Source organism: Neoarius graeffei, chromosome 4 (genome assembly GCF_027579695.1).
Source record: "Neoarius graeffei isolate fNeoGra1 chromosome 4, fNeoGra1.pri, whole genome shotgun sequence".
NCBI classification, from domain to species: Eukaryota; Metazoa; Chordata; class Actinopteri; order Siluriformes; family Ariidae; genus Neoarius; species Neoarius graeffei.
The window spans coordinates 102,847,231-102,869,936 of record NC_083572.1 but is presented as its reverse complement, the minus strand read 5'-3'; the positions used below and the strand labels follow the sequence as shown (position 1 = coordinate 102,869,936).

The following is a 22,706-nucleotide window of genomic DNA, read 5'->3' as shown; positions in this document are numbered from 1 at the left end:
GGTTTTTCACCCACTTGACCAAGTCATGTGAGGCTGCCATTTTGGAGGTCATGGCTCGAATCAGTTTGAATGCGAGGAAGGCAACAAACGAAAAACATAAAAGAAAAAGGAGCGAGATGCAGAAAACACCTTCACTATCCAGAGACGTAGGGCATTTACAGGGCGAGCAGAGGGAGAGGCATTTGCAAAAATTGAGGTTAGCAGGCTTAGAGAACGACGTTTACCTGCTTCCACCAGGATTGTTCACTGATGTACGGAAGTAAATGAAGCCCTCGTCTTTACCTGACTTCGGCCCACATGATCTGTATACCTATGTCGTTAAAAACCCATCGCCATACACAGGTATTGATCTGAAAGTGTATAAGAGTTTGGATGCCTACAAATATTTTGTGTCAGGCTGGGTAACATGCCTACATCAGCGGGTCGTCCCTGGAGCTGGTGGTCGCCATCTTATTACAGCTAAGGTTTGTTCACATTTTCATTTACTTTTGGTCCTCAGGATAAACAAAATGTTATTAAATGTCATTGAAATAACTTCTTAGTCTGTTGAGACATGGCCCGTTATAAATTTGCTGTTACCAGGCAATGACCAAGAACTGTATTATTAGGGTCGGTGTAGTTGTAGCAGTGTACTAGCAGCTAGCTGTTAGCACTAGCTAATGTCAACAACATAGTAGCTAGTATATTACTGTAGTAATGTTTACGTTCAGTCATTTGGATGACTGTTAAAACCTTTCAGTCTCAAGTTTTTCCTTTACTGTATTTACTAGTTTACGGAGCTAGCGCGCTAGCTCCCGGGCAGGCCGGGAGCGAGTGCGCTAGCTCCCGGGCCTGCCGGGAGCGAGCGCGCTAGCTCCCAGCCTGCCCGAGTGCGCTAGCTCCCAGCCTGCCCGAGCTAGCACGCTCGCTCCCAGCCTGCCCGAGCGTACTAGCTCAGTAAACTAGTAAATACAGTAAAGGAAAAACTTGAGACTGAAAGGTTTTAACAGTCATCCAAATGACTGAACGTAAACATTGCTACAGTAACATACCAGCTACTATGTTGTTGACATTAGTTAGCTTGACCTTCAAAATGGTGGACACCGGGGCGTCACGTGACCCTGTGACGTCAGGTGAAAAACCTCTATACCGGAATCAAGCTATCGGAAACTTTTTTTTTAAAATTCCGCTGCTACTATCGTAGGCTACTAACAATATCTACACATCAAGGCATGCTTTGGAGCTCAGCGGGGATCGTGTAGAATAATGTGCTGTGCTTACGCTGCTGAAGCTGTGCCGTGCCGTCTCCGCATCACTTTCATTAAATGCCGTACAGATAGGCTATAAAATGTCTCCAAAAACAATTTTTGCAATATACAGTGCTATATGGAAAAAATTCAATTAAACCATATTACAATGGGATTGCTCCATGTGATTGCTTCACAGTCTGACATGCTTCCAATCTCTTCTATTTTTGAGTGTGCCATCACCATCTGACAGCTGCTGGTAAAATTGGTTGGGTGGGCTATGAAATAAATTTATTTATAAATTATAAATTGTTTGGAGACAGGTTTCACTGAGCGGCTATTATGTGCGAGACTTCATATTAGCCACAAAGTCAGAAAAATCTGTTCGTAAAATTACGTTATAATGACCAAATACAATGAAAAGTATTTTTCCAGTCTCACCTGTGAAAGGTAATCCCATGTGATCTCGTTTGGACGGTAAACCTGTTGGCATAGTTAAACGCAGCACATGAATGAGGCATCTTTATTCTCCGCTTTGTCCCATCCAATATGGCGGCGAGGATGATGTATGATTCTACGCGGAAGGCGGCGTCTATGTTTATATGTCTATGCCCGGCGTGAAGCACTCACAGTCATGTGGTTGTGATGTCATCGTAAACAAATCCATTCTACTCATCCAGACGACTTCGCAACGGCGCCGTTGCCAGATCTTTCCACTCTGGAACCCGTTCTCAAAAGATTTCGTTTTGGGGCACCCAAAACGCCGGTGCCGTGTGGACGCCAGGCCGAAACGATAAACAATTTTATCAGATTCACCTGAATCCATTGCCGTGTGGACAGGGCCTAAATAGGGTTCTTTTTAACTCCGTTGCACCCACCCCCACTGAATTCTGGACAAAATTGCTAAAGCTTACACGCTATACCAAAAACACATCTGGTGTTAAGGGACAATGCACAAGAAGACTGACCATTTAAAAGTATCTCCTAAGGATGCAGTGGATAGAGAGTGACATCAAACTCCCCAGCCAACTACCGGCTGCAGAATGCCTGACACATTCCACACTTACCCAAAACTGTCAGTACACACAGCAGTGTACACATAAGTGTTCATAAAATACTATGGCCCATCAAGGCCCATCAAAATGTAGACAAAAATAAAACCTATGCCTGAAGAGCTTGAACAGAGCTGCAGACAGCCTGGACATTCTGCTGCAACTGCTTAGTAATATCTTGTCTAGATATAGTATAAAGAAGTCTGTTTAAGTCAAGTCAAGTTTATTTGTATAGCGCTTTTAACAATAAACATTGTCGCAAAGCAGCTTTACACAATTTGAACGACTTAAAACATGAGCTAATTTTATCCCTAATCTATCCCCAATAAGCAAGCCTGTGGTGACGGTGGCAAGGAAAAACTCCCTCAGACAACATGAGGAAGAAACCTCGAGAGGAACCAGACTCAAAAGGGAACCCATCCTCATTTGGGCAACAACAGACAGCATGACTATAATATTAACAGTTTTAACAAGAAGTCAGTTTTGTTGATGTTATAAACTCTTCATTGATGGAAACTTGAGTGCAAAACTGTTCATGACAACTGCAGTCCTAAAGTTAGCAAGTCAACTGTAGTCCTCAGCCATAAAAGCATTACTGTAAGAGTCCAGAGCGTCCTCAAAGTGTGACTTTTAACTGTCCTCATTGTCCTCATGGGGCCGTCCTCCACAGGAGCCATGCGATGAGACTCCAACCAGACACAGGGCACCAGGATGGATCAGGCAGGTCCGAGGAGCAGAAGAGGTCAGCATCTCAATCCCAGGATTGACATGTAACTCAGAGGGACAGATTTGGGGGGGGAGGGAGAGAAAACACAGGTTGTTAGGTATGCCCAATGTCACCTGAATAAGTAGGAACAGTATACATATTGCACCGAGTACAAGCAGGGACTCCGGCAACTAACTATGACAGCATAACTAAAAAGGGAGAGCCAGAAGATAACACAGGCATGAGGGAGCCCCGGGACATAAAGCAGCCAGCCACTACACCGTCAACAAACTCGAGTGAGCAAGCGAGTGGGGACTGACAGCATCCATACATCCCAGTTTACCAAAACACACTATGTCTGAGGACCCTCCAGATCTACACCTTTACTTCATAAACACCATTAACAAAAGGCTTGACTAAACAGATATGTTTTTAGCCTAGACTTAAATACTGAGACTATGTCTGATTCCCGAATATTACTTGGAAGGCTGTTCCATAACTGTGGGGCTTTGTAAGAAAAGGCTCTGCCCCCTGATGTAGCCTTCACTATATGAGGTACCAGCAGAAAGCCTGCACCTTTTGATCCAAGTAGGCATGGCGGGTCATAGAGGACCAGAAGTTCACTCAGGTACTGTGGTGCGAGACCATTTAGTGCTTTAAAGGTCAATAGTAGTATTTTATAATCAATACGAAATTTGATGGGAGCCAATGCAGTGTGGATAAGACAGGGGTGATGTGGTCATATTTTCTAGTTCTAGTAAGGACTCTTGCTGCTGCATTTTGAACTAACTGGAGCTTGTTTATGCACTTATTGGAACATCCAGACAGTAAGGCATTACAATAATCCAACCTGGAGGTAACGAAAGCATGAACTAGTTTTTCCGCATCATGTAGTGACATTAAATTTCTTATCTTAGCAATATTTCTGAGATGAGAGAAAGCTATCCGGGTAATGTTATCAATGTGAGTTTCGAATGAAAGACTGGGGTCAATAATCACTCCGAGGTCTTTTACTGCTGCATGTGAAGAAACAGAAAGGCCATCCAGAGTTACTGTGTAATCAGAAAACTTACTTCTAGCTGCATGTGGTACAAGTACTTCAGTCTTGTCAGAGTTAAGCAGAAGGAAATTAATAAGCATCCAGTGTCTAATGTCCTTTACACATTCTTCAATTCTATTAAGCTGGTGCCTCTCATCAGGTTTTGCAGAAACATACAACTGTGTGTCATCAGCATAACAGTGGAAACTAATACAATGTTTACGAATAATATTACCCAGAGGTAACATATATAAAGAAAAAAACAGTGGACCCAAGACAGAACCTTCTGGAACACCAAACTTTACCTCAGTACGTCTAGAAATATCACCATTTATATCAACATACTGATAATGATCAGTTAAATAAGAGCTGAGCCAGGAGAGGACCATTCCCTTAACTCCCACAACATTTTCTAGTCTATCCAGAAGAATGGAATGATCAATGGTATTAAATGCTGCACTAAGGTCAAGCAACACAAGTAGCGAGACACAGCCCTGATCAGACGCCAACAGTAGGTTGTTTACTACTTTAACCAAAACTGTCTCTGTGCTATGATGAGGTCTAAATCCTGACTGATACATTTCATGGATGTTATTCCTATGTAAATATGAGCATAACTGCTGTGCCACAGCTTTTTCAAGGATCTTGGAGATAAAGGGGAGGTTTGATATTGGCTGATAATTGGACAGCTGACAGGGATCAAAGTCAGGTTTTTTAATCAGGGATTTGATAACTGCTAGTTTAAAGGATTTGGTACATAGCCAATCATAAGAGAAGAATTTATTATTTTTAGAAGCGGTTCAATTACTTCAGGTATTATCTGTTTGAATAGACGTGTAGGTAAGGGATCTAGTACGCAAGTTGAGGCTTTTGATGCCGAGATTAATGAAAGTAATTCAGTTTCTTTTAGGGGAGTAAAACATTCTAATTGATGATCTGATACAGTTATATTGTTAACTACAGGGTCACTTACATTGTCTGACCTTAAATTAGTAGTTTGAATTTTTTGTCGGATATTCTCAATTTTGTCATTAAAAAAATTCAGGAAATTGTTGCTATTACATACTGCAGGTGTGCATGTTGTTAACCTTTATTTTACCAGGAGAGAAGACCTATTGAGATTAATAATCTCTTTTACAAGGGCATCCTGGCCAAGAGGCAGCACAGGTTACAAAATTAAAATTACAAATTACAGGAGTCTGATTAAAAGAAAAAAAAGAAAATAATAATTTAAAAACAGGTAAAAATCAGGGATGCCATCTCAAGTGCTCTCAGTCTGGAGTGAAAATCGCTCAATGGAATAAGTTCTTTTATTTTTAGGTCCTTTTGCAGCTTGTTCCATGTGGTGGGGGCAGAGAAAACAAAAGCTCTTTTTCCCTGCTCTGTGCAGACAGCTGGGACAGAGAGCAGCAAATGATCATTGGAGCGCAGGCCATAAGAGTCAAGGTTCCTCAGTGTGATTAGGTTACTGATGTAGGCATGTGTCTATAGTGGACTTATTCCTGGTTAATTTTGCTACAGTATTAAATAGGAATCTAGGATTATTTTTGTTATCTTCTATTAGGGAGGAGAGATATGTTGATCTCGTAGCACTAAGAGCTTTTCTATACTTCAGAAAGCTCTCCTTCCATGCTAATTCAAACACTACCAATTTTGTTTGACGCCATTTACGTTCCAATTTTCGAGTGGTCTGTTTTAATGTGCGAGTGTCATCATTATACCAGGGTGCTAATTTTTTGTCTCTGACCATTTTCCTTTTAAGAGGAGCTACATTATCTAAGGTATGGTGGAATGTTGACTCTAAGCATTCAGTAGCCTGATCAAGTTCTGCAGGGGCTGACAGTGACCCAATCAAAGTTGATAACTCTGGGAGATCATTTATAAAGCTCTGTACAGTAGTTGACGCGAATGTACGTTTAATACAGTAGCGTGGTGAGGTGCATATATTATTACTGAGACATATTTTGAATGAGATGAGATCATGATCTGAGATAACTTCAGACTGTGGAAGTATGACTATATTGTCTACGTTTAACCTGAATGTTAGTATTAGATCGAGGGTGTGACCACCATTATGGGTCAGTCCTATGACATTCTGATTAATCCCTACTGAATCTAAGATGGACACAAACGCTGTTTTTAAAGGGTCTTCTGGGTTATCAAAGTGAATATTAAAATCTCCGACAACTAAAGCTTTGTCTAAGGAAATAACCAGATCTGAGATAAAATCTGCAAATTCAGAAAGACACTCAGAATATGGCCCCGTGGGCCTGTAAATAATAAGCAATGGAATTAACTGGGTAGACTTATTTTTCAAGGCTACATACATTATATGAGTATGAAGAACTTCAAATGTATTAAATTTATAACCAAGTTTTTGTGTTACACCTAGATAATCATTATAAATAACCGCAATGCCTCCTCCCCTGCCAGTTTGATGAGGCTGGTGTATATAACTGTATCCAGGAGGACTCGCTTCATTTAATGCTATATATTCATTTGGCTTAATCCATGTTTCGGTTAAACAAAGTACATTAAACTCCTGATCAGTAATGAGTTCATTAACCATTAGTGCTTTAGATGTAAGAGATCTAATATTTAATAGCCCCACCTTTAGATCAAAGGCGCTGGCAGCAGCTGTACAGTCCGTATGATCTAATTTTATATTGATTAGGTTACTGGAACAAACTCTCTGAATATTTCTACCTTTTTGTTTAGCTCGGGGAACAGACACAGTCTCAATGTAGTGGACCCTGAGTGACGACTCTGTGCAGCTGGCCGACTGTCGGTTTAGCCTGTTCGTCTGCTCCCTGGCCTTGGCTCTGGATTGTCAGAAATTAACTAGGCCTGTTCTGAGACTATGACCTATGCTGCAGGAAATGAGAGCAGCACCTTCCCAAGTGGGATGGATACCGTCCCACCCTAACAGGCCAGCAGTGCCCTCAAAATTAGCCCAATTATCTATAAAGCCCACACTGTTTACTGGCCTAATAATACGGCCCAGCCGGGTAGTATGGTGTGGTGCAGTGTCACCTAAACAGTTAGAAGTGCTGACAGAACCAGTATTATGCTGACTAACAGTCAAAGCATCATCTTTGTCCACAGTCTTATCAGTGTGTCTAGTGTGAGATAGTCCAGAGCTAAAGTGTGATACTTTTTCAGTCAACACATCATCAGTCAAGTCAGTATGAGGCTCACTAACAATCTCTCCATGAGAATCAGACTGTTGAGTTGGTGTTCCCAAGCGACTGACCCATTCTCTGGTTCGCTCTGCAGCGACATGTATCACATGTAAGGCATCAGAACCAGACTTCACACAGACTGCATTGGAGCTGGACAGACAATCATCATTCAAAGGATAAGTGGTGCGCACAAGACTCTGTTCATCTTCCATAACATGTTGAGACTCATCTGGCAGTACAGACACCTGGTCACCCATACGTTCAGATGTAGCTTGACCTGAGGCCACGTGGTTGACATCAGAGACAGAGGACGGGACAGAGGACATTGAGGGGCTAGACTGAAAAGATTGTGGCACACCTTGTACAGGAAGGAAGTTCACAAGCATGAGCAAATTATGATGAACCACTTGCTCACATCCTGTGACAGTGTCTTGTATCTTGTATGTGTGTGTGTTGGCATTCTTATCAATGACTGTATAAACAGTTGGCTCCCATTTGTCTGCAATCTTTCTCTTTCCTCATTCCTTCTTGTTAGCCACAAGCACTCTGTCCCCAATCTCAATTGTTGCTCCTTTAACACGTCCGTTATAGAGCCTTGTCTGTCTACCTTACTCTTTAGTTGCATGTTCCTGAGCAATCAACATAGCCTCTTTCAAATCATCAGACAGCTTTGTCACATATCTGTCAAAGTTGGTGACATCAGGGTCAGTCAAGATATTCCCAAACAGGACGTCTACTGGAAGTTGTGGTACCCTCCCAAACATTAAGTAAAATGGTGCATAACCTGTTGTTTCATGAGAGGTGCAGTTGTACATGAATGTGAGAGTTTGTAAACATCTAGGCCAGTCCTGCTTTGCCTCAGGAGGAAGAGCTCTGATCATATTGCCAAGCATTCGATTAAAGCATTCAACACTGCCATTCCCCATGGGGTGGTATGGGGTAGTGTGAGATTTTCGCACCCCTGACAACTTCAGAAGCTCAGCAATCAGTTCACTCTCGAAGTTTGGAGCCTGGTCACTGTGTACTCTCTCAGGGAACCCGTAGATGCAGAAATATCTCTCCCAGAGGACTTTTGTAACTTGTTTGGCTGATTGATCTCTGCAGGGAAAGGCCTGGGCCAGTCTGGTAAAATGATCAGTTATTACTAAAACATCTACAGACTTATTGTGTGAGTCCTCTGCTGATCAGAAGTCAATGCACATGAGTTGCAGTGGGCGGGTAGTGACAATACTCTCTAGGGGAGCTCTTCCATCAGGTTTGAGGACTTTGCTCACAATACAATGCTGGCAATGGCGGACATATTCTCTCACGTCTCTGTCCATGTGCAGCCAAAAAAATCTCTGTCTGGCAATGCTCAGGGTTCTGGATTGACCTTGATGGCCCACACTGTCATGTACTCTCTTCAAAACCTCAGCCTTTAAGCAGTAAGGTACCACATACTGATGGTGTCTTGTCTTTGAAGTCTGACCACGTGAAACTCTGTACAAGATGTCATCACTTAAGATGAACTTTTCCCAGTGCTTAAGTAGTCTTAAAACTTGACGCGACTTTTGTGCTCTTTCTCGCCTGGATGGTCTCTGAGACCTCTCTACATAGAAATGAATCCAAGACAAGATCCTATCTTGCTGCTGTGCATCTCGAAGGTCACCTACTTCAGGAAGGCTGGGGAGTCCCTCAGGGACAAGTTGGTGTAAATGACTCACCAGGGCCACCGCCCAGGTTCTTGCTCCAGAAACCCACTCAGTGTGTGACTGGAAAACAGCAGAGACTTCCTGTGTAGACAAAGACTGGGGTGATGCGTGAAGTGACTGGGCATGACTGACCATCACAGTTGTTTCCTTCTCTCTCACCACAGACTGGTTGGCTGATGCTTTAAAGGTCTGGTGAACAGCTGTATCAGACACAGCAGTAGCTTCCCTGATGAGTTCACTGAATGGTTCATGGACCAGATGGTAACCAACACTTTTACAAAATGGGACATGGCTAAGAGCGTCAGCAACAACATTCCGTGCACCTGGCATATATTTGATGTCAAAGTTGTAACTGGCAAGTTTTGAGACCCAGCGCTGCTCACAACAGTAAAGTTTAGGTTTAGTCATTATGTGCATCAATGGGTTATTGTCTGTCCACACTGTAAAGTCATGGCCTTTTAACCAGTGGCTAAATTTGTCACAAATTGCCCATTTCAACGTGAGAAATTCCAAACGATGAGTTGGATAGTTCTTCTGTGACCATGTCAAGGACTTGCTGGCAAAAGCTACTGGTCTAGCTACTATGTCACCCTCCTGTATCTGTGACAAAACGGCCTCAAGGCCATCCAAAGACGCATCAGTAGACAGCAAAAAGGGTTGACTGAAGTCTGGATGGGCCAAAATGACAGAACTGACAAGGGCTTGTTTAAGTTTGGTGAATGCATGACTGTGATCAGCAGTCCAATTAGAAGGTTTCAGCTTCTGGCTCGCTGCAGCACATTTTGCCTGTCTGCCTCTTTTCTGTTTCTGACCGGCCAGCAGTGAAAACAGGGGCTTTGCTAAGGCAGAGTAACCAGGGATGAAGTGCTGATAGAAGTTCAGCATTCCAAGAAAAGATCTCACACGCTTTTCAGATGGGGTTACACCATCAGCCTCCATCAAGTCACTCACTGTCAGGCTGCATATACTCTCAACTTTACTTGCATCTGTAGAAACTCCATGCTCATCGATTATATGACCAAGGAATTTGACTGATTTTCTCAAAAAGTAGCATTTCTTGGGTGCCAATTTCAAGTTGTGAGCACGAAGTCTGCTAAACACCATTTCCAAGCGAGCCAGTGCAGTGCTTTCTTCTAGAGCAAAAATGAGTATGTCATCCAAGTAGCATAGAAGACTCAGGAAATTTTGATCACCAAAAATGGCAGTCATCATTCTCATAAAGCTCCCTGGACTGTTACAGAGCCCCTGTGGTAACCTGTTGTACTCATAAAGCCCCATAGGTGTAGTGAATGCTGAATACTTTCTGTCGTCGTCATGTAGAGGGATGTTGTAAAATCCTGACGTCAGGTCCATGGTACTAAAGATGGAGTTACCACCAAGTGCAGCTAGGCAATCTGCCTGGTGTGGCAGAGGATGGGCGTCTTTCAAAGTTCTCTTGTTAAGCCACCTGAAATCTGTACACACACGCAAATATCCATTCTTTTTCCAGATAAGGACCAAGGGTGAAGCGTATTCGCTTTTTGACTTGCGAATTATGTCTTTTTCCTCCATTTCATTTAGAACCTGTCGAAGATTTTGGTATTGGCTTGGCGGTACACGCCTGAAAGGAAGTCTAAATGGCTTTTCATCAATCAAATGAATTCTGTGGACAAACCCCTCTGCTTTGCTGCAATCAAGGTGGTTGTGTGAGAAAACATCTTCATATTGAGCAATCAGGTCCACTAACTTGTCTCTACAATTAGATGATGTATCACATTGGCTGATGTCTAGCTCACTGAGACCAATGGACTTGAGCTTTTCCTCAGCACTTTTAATATCACACTGAATGGAATTGCCTGATATGGCTAAAGTGTTTTGACTGACTAGGTCTAGATCTTCTAAAGCAACACAGGGCACCAGGTCTGCAAGTTTAGCATTATGTCTCACCAGTATGGGCTTCTCTGAGACATTCATCACTTTCAAGGGGACCCATCCATCTGCCCACAACGGACTGACGACCCTCGCGACCATAAGCCCTTTGGGTGCGGACCGTGCTGACGTAGGTTCTGTCATGAACGCAATACCAGGAGACAGATGAGTGGCTTTAGGCAGTTTTCCCCACAGCAGATACTCACGACCGGGCTCAAGGGAAGTGGCTGAGTTGCATCGCACTGTACCAATCTTGTCAGGCATGTCAGGACCTCGCCATCTGTGCAGACCAGCCAGCATGGAAAGAAAATGTTCAGCTTCAGTGTCAGTAGATGATGGCGCAGAGACTGCTGCCCAGTACTTACTACACTTCTTAGACTCTCAAAGAATATGTTTTAGCACATTAGTCCCGATTATTAAGTCATCATGTTGTCCTTCAACCACTATGGTTGGCACTATCATTCTGCAGTCATAAACTTCCATGTCAATATTAAAAGCTGATTTTGGGTGAACTTTTCGACCTCCGACTCCGACAAGAGTCACATCAGTGGAGAATCTCTCTGTTTCAGACACTACACCAGCAGCAAGGAGAGAAGACATGGCAGTTTCATGAACGGTGCACGCCATTGAGCCACTATTTAGCATGGCCCCTAAAGCCACTGTGCCCCCAATCTTCACTGGTGTGTAAACTGTCACTCCCACCCACAATGTGAGTATTTTGATACACAATATTTGCTGGATGAACGTCAGAACTAACAGAATCAGAGACATCAGTGCCAGGGACGTGGGAGAATTCTTTCTGACCTGTATTGCCTCCCTCTGAATACAGGTCAGCTAGTTTCCCAAAGTTGGGTTGGACTGAGGTGGGACTTTGTTGGGGCAGTCTTGTTTGGAGTGACCTGGGGCTAAGAACTTGAAGCAGAGATGCTCAGATCTACAGTGAGACAAAGTGGAGTGGGTAGCATCCCCGCAGATCTTGCATGGAGGTAGACTGAACTGGCTGGGGCGTTTCTGGCGATGGTCTGTGTTTTGTCCCACCCTGGTGAGGACCTGCTCAAGCATGCTAATCATGCGATTGAGAATGCCCTCCTCTGGCCACCATGCCACCTGTTGTGGTGAGATATGGTGTGGATGCTGGACATGTTGCTGAACAGGAGCTAAGGCTGAGTGAGGGTCAGAAGTCTGTGACAGAGACATGGCATGGGGACATGATGGGCAGGACGACTGGGGTAGCAAGACAGTTGGGGGAGAATCAGAGTGTCCACAGTTAGGAGACTCATCGCCAAGCACAGCAGCAGGATGGCTTTTTAGCTGTGGGACATTGTAAGACGGTGTCAAGGCCCTCAACTCTCTTTGATATTCATCTAGTCTGAGCTGAATGTCTCTGGAAGTCCACTCATTGACAGGCTTACAATTCAAAATGGAGGAGAGATGTGGATCATGACAGTGCTTTGCAAACATTTGTGCCACCTCTCCACTAACATTCTCCATTCTCCTACCCTGACATTGCAATCCTTCGTCAGCTGTATCTGCAGCTTTCTTTAGTCTGATCCAATAATCAACTGGGTTTTCCTTCGGCTTGGGTAGTGTGGTATAAAAGTCCTGCAGGGGAAGTGACGATGAGGACTGACTGAAGTATCGCATTAGAATGTCATATATGAGTTCTGGATTTTGCTTTACATCCAACGTGTCATCGCTCCTCAGAGCTACTGTAACTACAGTACATCTCTTGCTTTGCCCAACAGTCTGCCTTGTATCTCCACTGCTTGTTCAGCTTTTGTGTAAGACTGTTTTCTCATGTGAGCCTTTGTCATGTCTATCCATTCTTGAACTGAATACCTGTCAGAACTGTTTCCCCTAAACACTACAGGGTCACGTTCAGTTTTTATGTGTACTATCACTGGGGTTGTGTTCTGTTGTGCAGAGCTATGTGTCAGGTCAGTCACTGTCTTGTCAGTCACAGGCATACTACAAGCATTACGTTCTGTAAGTCCAGTTGACATAAGCCTAGCCACAATGGAGTCACCTATTCGCTCTCCCAACTGGCCTACTATATCAGTCAAGTGTTGCATGTTAGTGCTGTCACTGTCTGAAGTAGAAACCTGTGCACCCCCCCTCAAAAACTGCTCACTAGGAGACCAACCTGGGCTCAAACTACGCCCTCTGCTCCTAACATCACTAGCATGTGTTTGAGGAGCACATGCATATACCCACTTCCAAACCCACTTGACACAGTGCCACCATCCATGTCTCTTAACGGTATACCTCTGCCCCTGCCTATGGAAAAGCCCTTGGTTCCACTGGAATCACTAGTGGTTCCCTCTGCCATTATATGGTTAATGTAACAATGTTAAACAGTAGAAATATCTGAACAGCAATGTTGCAGTAATTAGACTTAAAAAAATTATACACTAAAAAAGTATATCTAAATATTAAATTGCACAGTAGTAGCTTATAGTAGTTCCACTCTCATTAGAAAGTAAAGTACTGGACTCGAAATTTAGATGCAGAGCAGCCCCTAGTGGTCATGCACAGAAAATCACCACAAAAATGCAATGCGGAGACCCGCAGCGCAGCAGACAATGCAGCAGCCCTCGGCAACCTGCTTGAAGCTGATCCAGACGATTCAGAAGAGGTCACGGCAGCAGTGTGATGGCATTGTTCTCATCGCTGCTCAGATGTGGTGATTAAAAGATGAGCCAACGCTGGAGTACCTCACTGTGTCTTTATTTCCCGTCTGCATTCACAAAATAAACATTTGTTTAATTAGAATGGCAATTGTGACTGCACTCACATCTACAAAGAAACGTAAAAAGAAAGTCAAGAGAAAGCAAGCATTCGCCCCATTGCGCATAGCTAGCATAACGTGTTTCCCTCCCAAAAAAAAAAACATGTATCTTAGATAAAACATTAACTTGTCACTACTACAGTGCTACTTTCCAAGGGTATCAGTTATACAACTTTTACAGAAACATATGCATCCAAAGTTTTACAATTACATGAGCTCTTTTATTAAAAATATGAAGTTATTCATAGAGCGCGCCAATGCCCAGCTTACCTCCAGCAGAATAGAGCTCTGACTGGAGAGTATGGGAAACGCAAGAGCTCAAAAAAAAAAAAAAAAATACACAGAAGTGATAGTAAATTACAATTGTAGCCGCGAAGCCTCTTATTTACTCTGGAGTGAATGGGTACGACTTGAAAATCTTTATAGCACATAAAAACCAGCAAGACAAAAAAATAGAGATTACAATATCTTAAGTATACAGTAATTTTGGATGAATTCACTTTATCTAAATAGGGTTCTTTTTAACTCCATTACAACTGCTTGTAAAAAATCTCGGACAGCCTGGGTGAATCCTACATTACAGAAGTGACTGTTGTTCTGTTCGTTGATTGGTTATAAATCAGTTGACGTCAGCAGTGTTTCTCATACGATTCTGATTGGACATAATCGGGAGTATTTTTAACTTGGCGGTAGGGATTTCCCAAAACCGGGAGATTATCCAGTTTTTAACAAATACGATCGGGAGGCAGGAGACGGAGGCTAAAATCGGGAGCCTCCCGCCGAAATCGGGAGGGTTGGCAAGTATGGTTCAACACCTCATGTTTTGATCTTACAGAGAAAGAAATGAGAACACAAACACGGTAGCAGATGTAGATCATTTGGTAAATGATTCTCTGCATTGTTTGTCTACCACTGGCCACCGTACTTGTGTCACGTGGCCCAATCAGAATGCTCTTCTCCCCAACTCTGTTATACGTATCTGGCGCCAGCCAAGTTCTCAGTTGGATTAAACTACAGTCACGGTAAACCTTGTGTGATCATTGACTCATGCAACAAGTGAAATCTTTACATGGTGTCAGAAGTGGGATCGACCTTCTCGCCTGCAAGTATTTTTTTTGTCTTTTTCGTGTAGTCTTTTTTTGTTTTCGTTAAAAGTTACCCGACGATAGCCACTTTTCTTCCCCGTAATGGCAGACGGATTTCGCAGACCTGACCCCCTCATCTTCAATGAGAACATCGCCGAGAATTGGCGAGTTTTTGAACGGGAGTATGACATTTTTATTGCCGCGGCACACTCCAACAAGCCAGCTAAGACCCAGGCTTACATCCTCCTCAACATCGCTGGGCCAGATGCCATTGAACGGGAGCGTTCGTTCGTCTATGCCCCAGAGGTGCGTGTTCCTGCCGAAGAAGGAAGGTTCAGGATTGTCACCCCTGCCGAGTCCAGAGAGGATCCGGAGTGCTTGAAGAAAAAGTTTCGTGAAATCTGCCACCCACAAAACAACAGGACGATGGAAAGACACAAGTTTCACACAAGAAATCAGAAGCAAGGTGAGACTATTGAATCATTTATTAGCGATCTGAGGATAAAGGCCAAGTGTTGTCACTTTGGAGAAATAACGGATGAGCTAATCTGTGACCGCATTGTCTGTGGTGTCACCAGTGACACTTTAAGGAAAGCCTTGTTAAGAGATAGCGAGCTAACTCTAGCCAAAGCCATTTCAATCGCTCGCATTCATGAAATGACTGAGGAAAGTAGTAAGACACTGGCACCACCAGCTACCAGTGTTGACGCTGTTAAACCAGCCTCAAGCAATCTACTCAAACCAAAGCCACAGTCCGCCCCACAGACGATCACAAACTGCTCAAATTGTGAAGGCAGCCACACGGCCAGGCAGGAAAACTGTCCGGCGTTTGGAAAGCAGTGTCACAGTTGTAAGAAGCTGAATCACTACAAACAGTGCTGCAAGTCTAAACCACGCAGCCAGCTACGCAGGACCAGACAGTCCGTGAACGAAATAGAAGTAGATGAATCGACTTTCGAAGACGAGACATTTTATGTGGATGGCGTTGAGATAGACAGCCAGGTGGATTGTGTTCGTTCGGAAGCAATTGAAAAGGATGAGGGATTCATCACTATGGGCATAAACAACAAGCACATCGAAATGAAAGTTGACACAGGAGCAAGATGTAATGTAATGTCACTGAAGACTTTCAAAAGAGTGACAAATGGAGAACAACTTATCAAGCAAGGGAAACCTGTCAGCCTTGTTGCTTATGGGGATACCAGAATTGAAACCAGTGGCGTAGTCACACTGCCATGTCGCTTAAAGGAGCAGTACCACCCCTTGCCTTTCTTTGTGGTGGATAGAGAGGTACAACCGCTGCTAGGTTTTAAGGCATGCAAGAACATGAGCATCGTTAAAATGTGTCCTGATGTCCACCAGATCAGCTTGGAAAGCAACACCGACTTCAGCTCACAGGTACTAGCCCAGTACAAGGATCTGTTCAGCGACGAGCTAGGAGAACTTCCTGTCATGTACTCCATGAAGCTGGATCCCAGTGTGCAGCCTGTGGTCCGCCCTGCCCACTGCGTTCTTGTTGCAATGCAAGAGAGAGTCAGGGGTGAGCTTGAGTGCATGTAGCGCATCGGCGTCATAACACCAATCACAGAGCCAACCGACTGGGTCTCATCCATGGTAGCAGCACACAAGAAGGACAAGCGCAAGATCAGGCTGTGCATCAATCCAAAAGACCTCAACACGGCATTGAAGAGGCCCCACCACCCAATGCGCAGCGTCGAAGAAGTAGCAGCACAGATGTCGGGAGTGACAGTGTTCTCGGTTTTGGATGCCAAGAATTCTTTCTGGCAGATGCACCTTGACAAGAAATCTTCAATGCTGACCACGTTCAGTACCCCGTTTGGGCGCTTCAGATTCCTACGCATGCCCTTCGGCATCAACTCCGCAAGCGAAGTGTTTCAGCGCTCCATGGAACAACTGTTTGCAGGCTACCCATGCTCAGTCATCGTCGATGACATCATCATCGGAGGACGCAGTGTTGCTGAGCATGATGCCAACTTACACAAAGTGCTCGAATGCGCAAGAGAGGTCAACCTCAGGCTAAACCCTGACAAGTGCAAATTCCGGCTAGACCAAGTGTCTTATGTGGAACACATCTTCACCCGTGACGGCCTCAAAGCAGACCCCGTGAAAACAGCAGCGATCAATGCGGTGCCGGTCCCCACAGACATCACATCTCTGCAGCGGTTCCTTGGCATGGTCAATTACCTTGGCCAGTACATTCAGAACCTCAGTGAGATCGCAGCACCCCTGAGATAGCTCACTCACAAAGAGACTGCATGGTGTTGGTTCCAGCAGCACCAGGAGGCCTTCGACCGTCTGAAAGCCTGTTTGTCTAGCCCTCCGGTCCTGGCATACTACAATGTCAAGGAGCCAGTCACACTTACCTGTGACACATCTTCCCATGGTCTAGGTGCAGCGTGTGTGCAAAATGGCAGACCAATAGCCTTCGCTTCATGTGCTCTCACAGAAACCGAAACACGGTATGCCCAAATCGAAAAGGAGTTACTGGCCGTTGTCTTCACCTGTACTAAATTCAGGGACTATGTTTACGGAAAGCCCACCACCGTGGAAACGGACCACCAACCCTTGGTCACCATAATGAAGAAGCCCATCCACGTCGCCCCTGCCCGTCTCCAGAGGATGCTACTACGCCTGCAGAGCTACGACATCAGCCTGGTCTACAAAAAGGGCAAACACGTATCTTGCGGATACTCTTTCCAGAGCTCCATGCTCAAAGACCTCACAGAGCCAACCCGAGACCACAGACTTTGAGGTCATGACCGTGGGGTGTATCTCCACGGCCTGTCTGGAGGAACTGAAAAAGCACACAGCACAGGATGACGTGCTACAAGCCCTCAGCTCAGTCATTCACAGAGGGTGGCCTTCCAGAGAAGGCCAACTCCAGGCTGCCATTGCGTCCTTCTTTCCTTACAGGGATAAGCTCGGCGTGGACGACGGCGTCATCATGAAAGGCCACAAAGCAGTCATCCCCTGTTCCCTGCACAGGGAATACATCAGCATTGTCCACAAAGGTCACCCGGGTATCGACGCGACTAAGCACAGAGCCAGAAGTGTCATCTTCTGGCCGGAAATGTCAAAGGACATAACAGAGGAGCTGCTCTCATGCGCAGTGTGCAATAGCACCAAAGCACATCAACAGAAAGAACCACTCAAGCTCCACCCGGTTCCAGACCTCCCATGGTCTACAGTAGCTGCTGACATTTTCGATTGGCACGGGAAACATTACCAAGTCCTTGTTGACTCCTACTCGGGCTGGTTCGAGGTCGACCTTCTCCACGATATGACATCAACAGCAGTCATCTCGAAGCTAAAGAGACATTTCTCTGTCCATGGCGTGCCGCACACACTCTTCACTGACAATGGTAGACAATACACAAGTCAGCAGTTTCAGGAGTTTGCCAAACAATGGGACTTTACTCACTCCACAAGCAGCCCAGAGTTCCCACAATCAAACGGGCTTGCCGAAAGGGCTGTACGCAGTGCCAAACAGCTCATGGAGAAATCACACAGAGATGGGACTGATGTTTTCCTCAACCTGCTGAACCTGAGGAACATCCCCCGCGACATGACACTGGGCTCCCCTGCTGAACGTCTCATGTCCAGACAGACTTGCGCTGACATTCCGGTGAGCAGCAAATTGTTGCAGCCTGCTGCAAGGCACGCCAGGCAAATTCATGACCAGCTCCTCAACAAAAGGCTAACAGTGAAACGTCACTATGACAAGTCAAGCCGCCCATTACAGCCTTTACAGGAGGGGCAAGTCGTCGGCATGCAAACAGAAAAGGGCTACGACAAGCTTTCCACTCTGACAGAGGTGAGCAGGGAGCCACGGTCCTACATCATCCAGGCCAACGGCAAGACCTACAGGAGAAACCGCTGCCACATCCTCCCTGTGGCAGAGCCTCCACCGCCTCAGCTCCAGCCCTACGACCCAGAGTGGCAGGATGCCAGCTCTCCTCCAGTGGGAGGCATGACACACACACAACACACACCAGAGCCCAACACCACAAGCCCACCACCCCCACCCTCTCCCATTCCCAACTTACCTGTGCAGGTTCCCATCCAGAACGGCGGATCATACACTACGCGTTCAGGTCACACTTGCAAGCCAAACCCAAAATATATGTGAAAAAAGGCACTTACCTGTTTAAAAAAAAAACAACTTTTGTCATGTTCAGTGTGATTTCAGTATTTTGTGTAATGCCCAATATTATTCTGACAGCATTGTTGAATTTCAATAGGTTATGATATCTGCTGGCTATATACACTACTAGTCAATAGGGGCATGCTCATTAAGTTAAGTTGTTATATCTAGTTAAATGGTGTCAAGGATCAATCCTGGATCAGTTCAAAGCAATGCCAAGAAAACAAAAAAGGGACATTCTGTTTTGATGAGTTCATCAAGTTTTTTTTTTTTTATATTATTGGCTAAAAAGAAGGGATGTAGATCATTTGGTAAATGATTCTCTGCATTGTTTGTCTACCACTGGCCACTGTACTTGTGTCACGTGGCCCAATCAGAATGCTCTTCTCCCCAGCTCTATTATGTTATACGTATCTAGCACCAGCCAAGTTCTCAGTTGGATTAAACTACAGTCACGGTAAACCGTGTGTGATCATTGACTCATGCAACAAGCGAAATCTTTACAGCAGAGAATATATATCTTTTGTTTCATGGATCTATTTGTGAATGTGAGCCACAAATTATATCCCTGCGACTCAAAACTCTCAGAGGTTGATGCAGTGTCATGATGTTTTCCGCGCGTCGCCATCTTGGTGTGACACAGTTCCATAGTTATGCTAATTAGTTAAAGCTCCTCACATTTTGGGTGTTTCCTGTTTCCATGGGGCCATACTGTTTACCTCAAGAGGGAGGAAAATGGTCCCAAAACAGAGAAAAGTGGCCCTCGGGACATCAAAATGATCACATCTTGTCCACATGATATTGTTCTTGCGAGACATAGGAAAATGCTATGCACAAGAAAAAAAATTATTTCAGGTGACTTTGCAGTCAGTGCCTTTTAAGATAAAAAAGGGATAAATTGTGGATCAGACATTGAATTAATGAACCACTGTGTCATTTTCAGGTGCTGAGGATGAAAACTCTGACTCCGATTGTCTGAACATATTACTGATTGGGAAAACAGGAAATGGGAAAAGTGCAACAGGAAACACCATTCTAGGAAGAAAAGAATTTAAGAGTGACATGAGCATGAAATCTGTGACCAAAATGTGCCAGAAGGGAATTGGAGAATTCCAGGGCAAATCAGTAGCTGTTGTGGACACTCCGGGACTCTTCGACACCACGCTATCAAATGAAGAGGTAACAGAAGAAATTGTGAAATGCATCTCAATGGTGGCACCAGGACCTCATGCCTTCATCATTGTGTTGACTGTGGGAAGGTTTACTGAGGAAGAGAAACAAACACTGAATCTGATTAAGATGATGTTTGGTCCTGAGGCTGCAAAGTACAGTATAGTGCTGTTTACCAAAGGAGATCAATTGACAGATAAAACACTAGAAGATTATATCAAAGCCAGTGATGATGTACATGTGAACAAGCTAATCAGGGACTGTGGTGGAAGAGTTCACTTGTTTAATAACAATACAGAAGATACCACCCAAGTTAGCGAGCTTCTCCAAATGATTGAAGAAATGATAAAGTTCAACAGGAACAATTATTTTACTAATGAGATGCTTGAGATGGCAGAGATGTCAATACAACAGAAACAAAAGGAGATACTGAAAGAGAGAGAAGAGCAGATGCAAACTGAAAGAGAGGCTTTGAAGGATAAATATGAAGAAGAACTTGAACAGATGAAGACTATGGAGAAAGAGAGAGAACTGTTGGAAGAGGAAAGACGTAAAAGGGAAAACACTTTTAAAGAGAAGGAAGAAGCACTGAGGGGAGAATTTGAGAAGAAAGAAGAAGAACAGAAAGAGAAATGGTTGAAAGAGAATGAAAGAAGAGAAGAAGAGGAAAAACAACAAACTGCAGAGAATAACCGCATGTTGGATGAGATGAAAAAAGAAATAGAAAATCAACAAGCAAAATTTCTCCAACAGCAAGCTGAAAGAGATGAGGAGGACAGAAAAAGGGCAGAGAGAGAGAACGAGAATAAAGAACACTTTGAGCATCAACAAAAGCAAGCAATTACAGAACTAAAACTCAAACAGCAAGAAGAGATGAGAAAGAGAGATGAGGAAGAACAAAAGAGAAGAAAAGAACAGGAAGAAGAGACAGAAAACTGGAAGAGAAAAATGAATGAGGCAGAAAATGATAAAAAAGAAATTAAAGAAGATATTGAAAGAAAACTGAGAGAACGGGAGACGCAATGGAAGGAACAGATGAAAGAGAGAGACGATGAATACAGGAGAACAAGAGAGAGACATGCTGAAGAACTGAGAAAACAAGAGGAAGATCAGGAAAAAATGAGGAAAAGATTTGAAAAGGAAAGAGAACAAGAGCGAAATGAGTGGCAAGAGGCAGAACGGAAGAAAAGAGAGGAAGCAGAGAAAGAGTTTATGGAAAGGAAAAAGAAAATAACACAGGAGTATGAGGAACGGGAAAATTTAAGGAAGGAAGAGTGGAATAAAAGAATCCAAGAGGAAAATGCAAGAAGAGAAGAGGAGAGACAGGAACTAAAGAGACTGAAAGAGAAGATAGAAGCAGAAAGGCAAGAGGAGATCAAAAAGAGAGAGAAAGAAGATAAAGAAAGAAAAGAAAAAGAAGACAGAGACTGTGAGGAAATGAAAAATTGGTATGAGAAGAAACAGAAAGAAATGGAGACCAGATACAAGTCTGAGGCTCGAAGAAAAGCTGAGGAGATTAATGGCTTAGTAGCTAAACATAAACAACACATAATGAAATTGATTGGCAAGCACCAAAACGAGTATAATGCCCTCAAAGCTCTGTATGAAATTGCAAAAAAAGATCTTTCCCAAGGAAGTGGATGTATTATTATATAAAAGTTCAATGATACTTTTCTGACATTTACATTCACACAAACAGGAAGCCATACATCTACATTTTTAAAACTACATTACTTCTTTTCATTCACTTTTTCATCAGAATTAATGAGGACTCTCAGTCTGATTATATTGTCGACATTTGAAGCTTATTAGAACTGACTGTGCTGTAAGTTGACAGGAGGTCACACAGTGTATTTTCCAATCATATATGAAGTTTCAGACAATTACAGTGTTTCCATGTTTAAATTAATGTTCGACTTTCTTTCATTTATAAAAATTACATTACGTTGAAGATTTTCATCTATGCAGCGATCAATTCTATATAAAGATTTTAAAAAACTTTTTACTGCACAAAAATGCTTGGACATACCCAAGCTTTCAACTCCTTCAGGAGCCTTCATCAGGGATGGGAAGTGACGTCATTCCTTTGAGCATGCAGTGTGCATGCCCGATAAAATATCTTGTACATTTATAATATTTTATCAGGCATGCATACTGCATGCTTGAAGGAATGATGTCACTTTCCATCCCTGATGAAGGCTCCTGAAGGAGTTGAAAGCTTGGGTATGTCCAAGCATTTTTGTGCAGTAAAATGTTCTTTAAAATCTTCAAATGAAAAATTACATTGTACAAAATTGTGTTTATTGTGCTTGTTACACACAACACAAATTATGCATTCAGTTGTGGAGCCTCACTGATGGACTCCAGTTCTTTAGATTATTTTACTGAAAAATCTGTAGTTTTTGATTTACTTTAAATACATTTTACCTTCAGTATAATGCACAAATGCTATAAAGTAAGTCATCAAATCCTCCCATACCCTTTTCTTCTTCTTGGCTTGGACACATTGGAACAGTTGACCAAGACTGATCAGTGCTACTGTCATCACTTCTGATACCACTGAGGTTATACATTCTTTCAGGAGAATGAGACGCGTTATTTAAAAAAAAGGACTTTGTGGGACAGAGGCCATGAAGAAGAGTCGATTCCTCCTGCTATTATCATAATGACTTCTGTGTGTTTGTTCCTGGACTG

At 43.6% G+C, this 22,706-nt stretch overlaps 1 protein-coding gene across 1 annotated transcript in view; it reads left to right on the top strand.

Moving 5' to 3' along the window:
* LOC132885427 (uncharacterized) overlaps positions 1 to 22,004 on the top strand; it is a 53,008-nt gene extending 31,004 nt beyond the window's left edge. The window contains exon 2 of the mRNA XM_060920088.1: positions 19,786 to 22,004. Coding sequence (XP_060776071.1) covers positions 19,786 to 21,668 — 1,883 coding nt within the window. The 3' untranslated portion in view covers positions 21,669 to 22,004. The remainder of the gene's footprint in view (positions 1 to 19,785) is intronic.
* The last annotated feature ends 702 nt before the right edge of the window (positions 22,005 to 22,706 follow it).